The sequence below is a fragment of the Leiobunum rupestre genome, chromosome 2 (assembly GCF_980474605.1).
Source record: "Leiobunum rupestre chromosome 2, qqLeiRupe1.1.hap1, whole genome shotgun sequence".
In the NCBI taxonomy this organism is placed as follows: Eukaryota; Metazoa; Arthropoda; class Arachnida; order Opiliones; family Sclerosomatidae; genus Leiobunum; species Leiobunum rupestre.
The window spans coordinates 52,259,286-52,270,280 of record NC_143385.1 but is presented as its reverse complement, the minus strand read 5'-3'; the positions used below and the strand labels follow the sequence as shown (position 1 = coordinate 52,270,280).

Here is a 10,995-nt window from a genome sequence, read left to right as displayed (position 1 = left end):
TGGTTTTTGGTCTAACATTTCTCGGCTTCCCATTGGTCAAATTAGATCGAGTCAAAGCTGGTTAGACTTAAAATTAAACGTAGAACACCTTTCTAATTGGAACCATTCTTCTAATCCTGACGGTTCTCGACGTAAAATTTGAATGACCTTTAAGACCTGGTTCAAGGTCATTGAAATTTTCATTGTCATTTGTCCCCCTGCACCCTCTATGTAACCTGCAAATTTCAAATTCTTAAATAAAACACATTTTGAGTAATTGCCTCTGTATCGATTTTTAGTTAACACCCTGTATATTAATATCGAGCTTCTTTAGGTTTCGTCGAAATTGAGCGGTGTACAAAAATATGCATTGAATTCACAATCAAAATAATCCCATGACAGTATTAGTAGTCCCTGCAAGCGTAAAGTAGAGCCATCTACGTGTGGTATATGCAAAAAAAAAAAATTCTTTCAAAATTAATTTTTTTTCTTTCAAAATTTTCAAAATTATTTTTTTTTCCAAATAATTTTTTTTTCTTTCAAAATTTTTTTTCTTTCAAAATTATTATTTTTTCTTTCCAAATTATTTTTATTTTCTTTCAAAATTATTTTTTTCTTTCAAAATTATTTTTTTTTCTTTCAAAATTATTTTTTCTTTCAAAATTATTTTTTTTTCAAAATTATTATTATTATATTTTTTTTTCAAAATTATTTTTTTTCTTTCAAAATTAATTTTTTTTCTTTCAAAATTATTTTTTTTCTTTCAAAATTATTTTTTTTTCAACAAAAAACTCCGTTTTTTTTTCTTTTTAATTTTGACCGGGATGGCGTGCCATAGCAGACGCTAGATCATAGGCGCTACCTCGGATAAGTTAGCGCCGTTACGCCACCTAGACTCGTTTCAGTTGCAATATTCGTGACCGAAACGAATCTAGGTGGCGTAACGGGGCTATCTTAAGAACGTTTTTTCTTAAAATAAAATTATCAAAATATAATCAAACGATGCAAAAATTAATTTAAAATGCGAGTATAATTATTTATAAAGTCAAATTTACGAATAACGATGAGGAAAGACTAATAGCGTCTGCTTTAGCCGTTACCTATCCAGGTTTTAATGGCTAACAAAAGGGGGCGTTGCGATAGTTTTCGGTCGCGAATATAAATTTCCTACCTGCACATTTGGCTAGAAAACCAAAGTTGGGCATTTTCGATGTATTTAAAAAATGAATCTGACAACACTGCTATATTTTTGTGGCGGCTCAAAATTTTTAAATTGTTTTGCCCGGCAGCACTGTTGATGGGAGGGTTTTCCGACCGTTATTTGGAATTATTAGTTCTAGTTTTAGTAAATTTATGCTTTGCATGACTGTAGGCACTCGAAACCTCATTGGCCAATCGAAAGAGCAGCTTTTCAAACCGAGAAAACTAGGAGGCGCCTTTGAATCTACGCACGGGGCATTTATTAATGATTCACTTACACACAAAGTTTCGTGTTTGTCATTCTGTTTAGATCCTAGTACAGAGAACAATGAAATAACGTTTTGATCAAGCGTAAAATAAAAAGAGCCCCAGCTGACGTATCAACTAGTTTCGCGAAACAAGGTATAGAAACCAATAAAAATGGACCAAAAATCAATGACGCAAAATGGTATAAAAAAAACTCTTAAGTAAGAACTGACTACTTCGATTTTGCCAAATTGGACGTACATTATTAAAGGGAGCCGTGGAAACCTGGGAAAGAATCGTTAAAAAAAACGCGTATCTTTTTATCTTCCCTAATAGGCCTAATGAGCTTGCTCTTTTAGCCTCGTTTTCGATGCTTTAGGTCTTTTTTTCTCTAGAAGCTCCTCTAGTTTCGCGGTGCGATAACGGCCTCGTTTTCGATTATCTGTTTGCCTCTGCCACCGCCGCGCGCAGTGCGCGAGCGAGTGTCCGGGGAGGGATTTGTGAGGCTTCCGAAGATGTGAAGCGGAGCCGCTTACTCACAGACGGGCCGTTCGCGCTCCGGGTACGGTCGCGCGCGCCGTCATGGCTGCCAGCAACAGGCGGTCCAACAACACGCGTCGCAATGTATCCGAACCCGTCCAGGCGATTACGGACGGTAACAATGCGAATTACGTGCATGTACTAATTAAACCGTTAACCCTCGGCGAGTTCAACGTCGATTCTATCATCAGCCTACTCGAAATTGTGGAATTTCCGAGTCCGTTTCGCAACAAGTCCCAGTTATGTTGCTGCTTGGCCGCGTTCGTACTAAGCCTCGTACTCGCCGCCGTTTTCGTCGACTTCGCCGCCGTTTTCCGGGCAATCTTAGCCGGCTTTTTGGCCCTTTTCTCGGCAACCGGGGCGATCTATTGGCTGGCGATCAGCCAGCGGAAAGCTATGACACCTACAGCCGCGTACGTGCTCCTGTTTACCGGACTGGTAGGCGACGTCGTCGGACTACGTTACCCGGCTTTGTGGTTACAATTACCCACGCATCTGACTTTATTTTGCGCTACGACGCACTTTTTACGCATTCCAAATCATCTCACTTCGTTATTTATCGTTGTCAAGCTTCTTACGGCGTTTAACTTGAGAATTTTCCCCGAAACAGCGCGATTTCTACTAAGCCTCGGTTGCGGTTTATCGGGCTATCTGGCCGCGAAATTCACCGAGAGCAGTTTGCGTCCGCCGTTGTCAAGTCTGCTTGGAAGCGACGCAAAAATTCTGGCTGTCCGACGTCGCCGCACTTCCAGTACCGTGCAAGTTAACAACAAAAGTGTACGTAGGACGTCTCTACCAGTACTTACGACTCATCAGAGGGTCCACTCCATCATGGTAAGCGAATTGTTTAATTGTTTTCGCGACGCGTACTCCGAAATAGGACGCGTTTTGTCATTTTGTGACGCACGTGTTATTTCGCGTCCTGGCCATTTTGCCGTCTGCCGTCTCGAATTAACGTAGTTTCAGTAAGTTGGTGGTCCATATAAAACCATTTTGAAAAATGGTTGTTCCTTTTTTTTTCGCGTCTTTTGAAAAATTACTTTTTTTCTGGGTCATATTTTGCAATTTTAAAGGGGGCGTTTTAGAAGAGAAAAAAAGTGAACGGCGCTACCTTTTTGGAAAGTTTCTTTAGTCTTATTTAGGCTTTCTTATGAGAGTTTCTGATAGTTTTATTTTGAAGTTTATATCAATTTTTGGGGTTAAATTGTAGATCTCGTTTTTAATTTAATAAATGGTGTCATGGGTTGATTTGGTCGTACCATTTTATTTTGGTTCGCCAAGGAATTATCGGCGGCCAACTTGAGTATCAGGGAAAAGTAGGATAATTTTAAAAATTGGCCTGAAAAATTTAGCAAATTGAAGAATTCGTAAAAAAAAAAAGGAAAATCTGGGAATTTTTCGAATTTTTAACCATAAGCAAAATCAGTAAATTTCAAGTCTGGGGAATTTTAAGAATATCTAAACATCAGGGGAAAAGCTAGGATATTTCAAGTACTTGTATAAGTCAGGGAAGTTGTGCAGTTTTAATAATTTTGTAAAATATCGGGAAAAAATTAGTAAATTTTAAATTTTTTGAAAATAACCAAGGGAAATCGCGCAATTTTGAGAAATGGAAACAACAAGGAAAATCGGGCAATGTTAAGAAGTTGAAGCAAGGAAAATCGTGCAGTTTTACGAACTTGAAACAAGGGAAATTCGGCAATTTTAAGAAATTGAAGCAAGGAAAATCGTGCAATTTTAGGAATTTGAAACAACAAGGAAAATTGGGAAATGTTAAGAAATTGAAACGTCAAGGAAAATCGGGTCATTTTAAGAATTTGAAACCACAAGGGTAGTCGGGCAATTTTAAGAAGTTGAAGCAAGGATAATCGGGCAATTTTAAGAATTTTAAACTACGAGGAAAATCGGACAATTTTAAGAATTTTAAACTACGAGGAAAATCGGACAATTTTAAGAATTTAAGCTAGGAAAATCGGGTAATTATAAGAATTTTAAAAACAAGGGAAATAGGGCAATTTTTTGAATTTGAAACAAGGAAAATAGGGCACATTTTGGAATTTGAAACAACAAGGAAATTGAAGCAAGAATAATCGGGCAATTTTAATTGCTTGAAATTACGAGGAAAATCAGACAAATTTAAGAATTTAACTAACAAGGTAAATCGGGGCAATTTTAAGAATTTGAATGTAAGGTACAATAGGGCAATTTTAAGAATTTGAAACAACGAGGAAAATCGGGCAATTATAAGAATTTGAAACAAGGAAGATCGGGAAATTTTAAGAATTTGAAAAACAAGAAAAATCGAGCTATTTTAAGAATGAAAAGCTGTAAGTCGCCAGGAAACTTCATTTTATCTCGAAACGTTTATGAAATAATGTTTGTAAACGTTGGAATAACATTTTTACTAAAATATTACCTGAAGTAAATTCATTCACTTAAAGTAAAATTTAAGGTCTAATTTTGACCTTAAACAGGTCGGGGAAAATACCTAAATATGGTCTGGGAAAAGTCGAGTAATTATTCTGAAAAAGTAACGTAGTGCGAACATAGCGTATTCGTCGAAGTTCGATTTTAAGGCCATCTGTCGCCAAACGTCGCGAATAATTTAAGCTTTCCCACAGGACGTCTCAGCGTGCGAAATTCATATAATGCCTGCGCTGGAAATGAAAAACCGATATATTGCATAGAACGGTCAAATCAGAATTGCATTAAGTTTGCGGTGCACGACTTGTTGGTTAACTTTTCTATAAAACTTTGCTCATAAACAATTGCGTTTTTGCCGAAAATTTGATATATAAAAATTTCGCAAAATTGGCATAGTGCGAACACGCGCCTGTAAAAAGTAATGTGTGTTTGTTTACAGTTACCTACTGTAGGTTGGAATTATGAAATTGCACAAATAATGTAAATCTTCCTTTGGTGGACGCGAAAATCGAATACATGGAAATGATAAAATTAGAGACCTTCAATAACATTGGCCTGAATTTTTCCTAAACTGGAGATCTAAGCAAAGGTCTACTTTGGTTTTTTTGCTAAAGCAAAGCGGACTTGTACCAAACGAAACCAGCTAGTTCACTAAAACTACGCTGTAAGATTTTATATGATGACCCTGATTTCAAATGTTATATTGAATGAAACTCGATATTATCGGATTTTTTGGGGAAAAAGATAGGAACAAATTTGGCTATTTGAGTGGAAGAAATCGGGATAAATTTAGTATTTGGGGAAAAAGATCGGGATAATTTGATGGGTTTGGGCGGAAAATATCGGGTTAAATTTAGGGATTTGGGAGGAAAAGATCGGTAGAAATATAAGGATTTGTGCGGAAAAGATCGGTTGAAATTTGGGGATTTGGGGGGAAAAGATTGGGTGAAATTTAGGGATTTGTGCGGAATAGATCGTGTGAAATTTGGTGATTTGGGAGGAAAAGATCGGGTGAAATACTGAAATTTAGGGATTTGTGCGGAAAAGATCGGGTGAAATTTGGTGATTTGTGCGGAAAAGATCGGGTGAAATTTGGTGATTTGGGAGGAAAAGATCGGGTGAAATACTGAAATTTAGGGATTTGTGCGGAAAAGATCGGGTGAAATTTGGTGATTTGGGAGGAAAAGATCGGGTGAAATACTGAAATTTAGGGATTTGTGCGGAAAAGATCTGGTGAAATTTGGTGATTTGGGAGGAAAAGATCGGGTGAAATACTGAAATTTAGGGATTTGTGCGGAAAAGATCGGGTGAAATTTGGTGATTTGGGAGGAAAAGATCGGGTGAAATACTGAAATTTAGGGATTTGTGCGGAAAAGATCTGGTGAAATTTGGTGATTTGGGAGGAAAAGATCGGGTGAAATACTGAAATTTAGGGATTTGTGCGGAAAAGATCGGGTGAAATTTGGTGATTTGGGAGGAAAAGATCGGGTGAAATACTGAAATTTAGGGATTTGTGCGGAAAAGATCTGGTGAAATTTGGTGATTTGGGAGGAAAAGATCGGGTGAAATACTGAAATTTAGGGATTTGTGCGGAAAAGATCGGGTGAAATTTGGAGATTTGGGAGGAAAAGATCGGGTGAAATACTGAAATTTAGGGATTTGTGCGGAAAAGATCTGGTGAAATTTGGTGATTTGGGAGGAAAAGATCGGGTGAAATACTGAAATTTAGGGATTTGTGCGGAAAAGATCGGGTGAAATTTGGTGATTTGGGAGGAAAAGATCGGGTGAAATACTGAAATTTAGGGATTTGTGCGGAAAAGATCTGGTGAAATTTGGTGATTTGGGAGGAAAAGATCGGGTGAAATACTGAAATTTAGGGATTTGTGCGGAAAAGATCGGGTGAAATTTGGTGATTTGGGAGGAAAAGATCGGGTGAAATACTGAAATTTAGGGATTTGTGCGGAAAAGATCGGGTGAAATTTGGTGATTTGGGAGGAAAAGATCGGGTGAAATACTGAAATTTAGGGATTTGTGCGGAAAAGATCGGGTGAAATTTGGTGATTTGGGAGGAAAAGATCGGGTGAAATACTGAAATTTAGGGATTTGTGCGGAAAAGATCTGGTGAAATTTGGTGATTTGGGAGGAAAAGATCGGGTGAAATACTGAAATTTAGGGATTTGTGCGGAAAAGATCGGGTGAAATTTGGTGATTTGGGAGGAAAAGATCGGGTGAAATACTGAAATTTAGGGATTTGTGCGGAAAAGATCTGGTGAAATTTGGTGATTTGGGAGGAAAAGATCGGGTGAAATACTGAAATTTAGGGATTTGTGCGGAAAAGATCGGGTGAAATTTGGTGATTTGGGAGGAAAAGATCGGGTGAAATACTGAAATTTAGGGATTTGTGCGGAAAAGATCTGGTGAAATTTGGTGATTTGGGAGGAAAAGATCGGGTGAAATACTGAAATTTAGGGATTTGTGCGGAAAAGATCGGGTGAAATTTGGTGATTTGGGAGGAAAAGATCGGGTGAAATACTGAAATTTAGGGATTTGTGCGGAAAAGATCGGGTGAAATTTGGTGATTTGGGAGGAAAAGATCGGGTGAAATACTGAAATTTAGGGATTTGTGCGGAAAAGATCGGGTGAAATTTGGTGATTTGGGAGGAAAAGATCGGGTGAAATTTGGTGATTTGGGAGGAAAAGATCGGGTGAAATACTGAAATTTAGGGATTTGTGCGGAAAAGATCTGGTGAAATTTGGTGATTTGGGAGGAAAAGATCGGGTGAAATACTGAAATTTAGGGATTTGTGCGGAAAAGATCGGGTGAAATTTGGTGATTTGGGAGGAAAAGATCGGGTGAAATACTGAAATTTAGGGATTTGTGCGGAAAAGATCGGGTGAAATTTGGTGATTTGGGAGGAAAAGATCGGGTGAAATACTGAAATTTAGGGATTTGTGCGGAAAAGATCGGGTGAAATTTGGTGATTTGGGAGGAAAAGATCGGGTGAAATACTGAAATTTAGGGATTTGTGCGGAAAAGATCTGGTGAAATTTGGTGATTTGGGAGGAAAAGATCGGGTGAAATACTGAAATTTAGGGATTTGTGCGGAAAAGATCGGGTGAAATTTGGTGATTTGGGAGGAAAAGATCGGGTGAAATACTGAAATTTAGGGATTTGTGCGGAAAAGATCTGGTGAAATTTGGTGATTTGGGAGGAAAAGATCGGGTGAAATACTGAAATTTAGGGATTTGTGCGGAAAAGATCGGGTGAAATTTGGTGATTTGGGAGGAAAAGATCGGGTGAAATACTGAAATTTAGGGATTTGTGCGGAAAAGATCTGGTGAAATTTGGTGATTTGGGAGGAAAAGATCGGGTGAAATACTGAAATTTAGGGATTTGTGCGGAAAAGATCTGGTGAAATTTGGTGATTTGGGAGGAAAAGATCGGGTGAAATACTGAAATTTAGGGATTTGTGCGGAAAAGATCGGGTGAAATTTGGTGATTTGGGAGGAAAAGATCGGGTGAAATACTGAAATTTAGGGATTTGTGCGGAAAAGATCTGGTGAAATTTGGTGATTTGGGAGGAAAAGATCGGGTGAAATACTGAAATTTAGGGATTTGTGCGGAAAAGATCTGGTGAAATTTGGTGATTTGGGAGGAAAAGATCGGGTGAAATACTGAAATTTAGGGATTTGTGCGGAAAAGATCGGGTGAAATTTGGTGATTTGGGAGGAAAAGATCGGGTGAAATACTGAAATTTAGGGATTTGTGCGGAAAAGATCTGGTGAAATTTGGTGATTTGGGAGGAAAAGATCGGGTGAAATACTGAAATTTAGGGATTTGTGCGGAAAAGATCTGGTGAAATTTGAGGATTTGTGCGGAAAATATCGGGATAAATTTAGTGATTTGAGCGGGAAATTCGGGATAAATTTAGTGATTTGGGCGGAAAATATCGGGATAAATTTAGTGATTTGGGCGGGGAATTCGGGGTAAATTGTTACTATAAATTCGGTAAAACTCAAGATAGGTCGATAATGAATGCTGTATTTTACAATGATGACCCTTAAATCGCGAAAAACAATTATTTTGATGAAGAAATAGCCATGTTAAATTCCTCCAATAGAGGTCTAAAATGCACCTCGTTTCAACACCGTTTATTTTTGACAAATAGGTTTTTTTGCATAATCCTTTTTGGTCGAAGTGGCTTTAATCGACTAATTTTGAGTAATAGGCTGGTCCGGTTCAAACGTGCCTTCCCCGAAAACATCGAAGGTTAAATTGTGCCTCTCAGGCTTAATTATAATATTGCGATCAAATCTTGAACGCGTGGACGTGCAGGAATGAGATATTGGAGAGGTTCAGCACGGTTCGATCAAACGCGGAGGCGGGACTCCAAGACGAATGATTTTATCACGATTGAAAAATTCCAGTTAAAATTAAAACTATTTTGTGTTATTTGAAAAAATTCCAGTTAAAATTAAAACTATTTTATGTTATTTGAAAAAATTCGAGTTAAAATTAAAACTATTTTGTGTTATTTGAAAAAATTCGAGTTCAAATTAAAACTATTTTATGTTATTTGAAAAAATTCGAGTTCAAATTAAAACTATTTTGTGTTATTTGAAAAAATTCCAGTTAAAATTAAAACTATTTTGTATTATTTGAAAAAATTCCAGCTTAAAATAATAAACTATTTTATGTTATTTGAAAAAATTCGAGTTAAAATTAAAACTATTTTGTATTATTTGAAAAAATTCCAGCTTAAAATAATAAACTATTTTATGTTATTTGAAAAAATTCCAGTTAAAATTAAAACTATTTTGTATTATTTAAAAAAATTCCAGTTAAAATTAAAACTATTTTATGTTTTTCGAAAAAAATCGAGTTAAAATTAAAACTATTTTGTATTATTTGAAAAAATTCCAGCTTAAAATAATAAACTATTTTATGTTATTTGAAAAAATTCGTTAAAATTAAAACTATTTTGTGTTATTTGAAAAAATTCCAGCTTAAAATCCAAACTTAATTTTGGGTATTCGTAAAAATTAAAACTTAATCATGTTACTTGAAAGAAATTTCCACTTAAAATAGATAAATTATCTTCATCTTTGCATGAAAGCTATTGTTTCGTTATAAATCCGACGCCATCTTGGAAAATGGCGGATCCCTTATGCAATAATTGTATTCTTTTGCTGGATTGGCTTATTTGAAAAAATTCCAGTTAAAATTAAAACTATTTTGTATTATTTAAAAAAATTCCAGTTAAAATTAAAACTATTTTATGTTTTTCGAAAAAAATCGAGTTAAAATTAAAACTATTTTGTATTATTTGAAAAAATTCCAGCTTAAAATAATAAACTATTTTATGTTATTTGAAAAAATTCGTTAAAATTAAAACTATTTTGTGTTATTTGAAAAAATTCCAGCTTAAAATCCAAACTTAATTTTGGGTATTCGTAAAAATTAAAACTTAATCATGTTACTTGAAAGAAATTTCCACTTAAAATAGATAAATTATCTTCATCTTTGCATGAAAGCTATTGTTTCGTTATAAATCCGACGCCATCTTGGAAAATGGCGGATCCCTTATGCAATAATTGTATTCTTTTGCTGGATTGGCTTAAATTCTAAGGCATAAAATAACTTCCGCGAGCCACAATAGTGGCTACTCATATTCAATTTAATTACATTACATTTAATTAAGATTAAATTTAGTTTTAGTTACCCATAAAATACTCATCAATGAAGTTAACGTTAAAAGCAAATGCTAAAATTTGCGGTACATTCTACGCGTTATCCCCTCGCGTTTTATTGTCTAGGCTTCATCTCGATTAATGCGTGGACGAAAACCAATCGTAAACACGTACCTCAAAATATCCATCTAAGATTAACGCTTTCCTAACTCTACGCTCGTTAGGCTTAAGAAATGCCCTAAAGAAAGCCCGATACGAAGAACGTTACAGCTCCTAGTATAATCAAGGAAAATATTTATCACTTCTTGTGGAGAATGATTGTCGAGGCGATATTTATCGTTTCTTTTAATCCCCTTCACGCTCGAAGAGTAAACTCCTTCCTTCCAGCCAGGAGCAACAAACACAGCACCCCACGCAAGAAGAACGCAACCAGCCAAAAGTCGTGCATTTTCTTGCGTACAGTTTTCATTGGTTGGACGCTTTATGATCCAGGGTTAGTACACTACCTGGAATACCTGGAAAACGTGGAAAAGTCAGGGAATTTGAAAATGATTCCTAATGGTCAGGGAATAGTCAGGGAAATTTAAAATGGTCCGAAATAGTAAGGGAATTTTAAAATGACCCCAAAAATAAATCCGGAAAATAAATTTTTGAAAAATGTCTTAAAAATACATAATTAACATTTTTCAAGATTTTACCTCAAATCATAAATTTATTCTACAAAAATGCTCAGGGAAATTTGGCAATTTAGTCAGGGAAAACCTGGAAATGTCAGGGAATTTTATTCCGGAAATTTTGTACGAACCCTATATCGCCTGCTGCCGTCGGAAGGGGAAAATTCGGAAATTGTCTTCCCCCGCCCGTAAAACGTGCAGCGTAAAGGCTCGTCCAATGAAATTTGTACGCAACACTGCC

The 10,995-nt window shown here is 36.1% G+C and overlaps 1 protein-coding gene across 2 annotated transcripts in view; it reads left to right on the top strand.

Moving 5' to 3' along the window:
• The first annotated feature begins 1,952 nt into the window (after positions 1-1,952).
• LOC149958346 (cGMP-inhibited 3',5'-cyclic phosphodiesterase 3A-like) overlaps positions 1,953-10,995 on the top strand; it is a 250,737-nt gene continuing 241,694 nt past the window's right edge. For both annotated transcript variants that reach the window (XM_090165788.1, XM_090165787.1), the window contains exon 1: positions 1,953-2,799. In XM_090165788.1, coding sequence (XP_090021914.1) covers positions 2,008-2,799 — 792 coding nt within the window. In that variant the 5' untranslated portion in view covers positions 1,953-2,007. The remainder of the gene's footprint in view (positions 2,800-10,995) is intronic.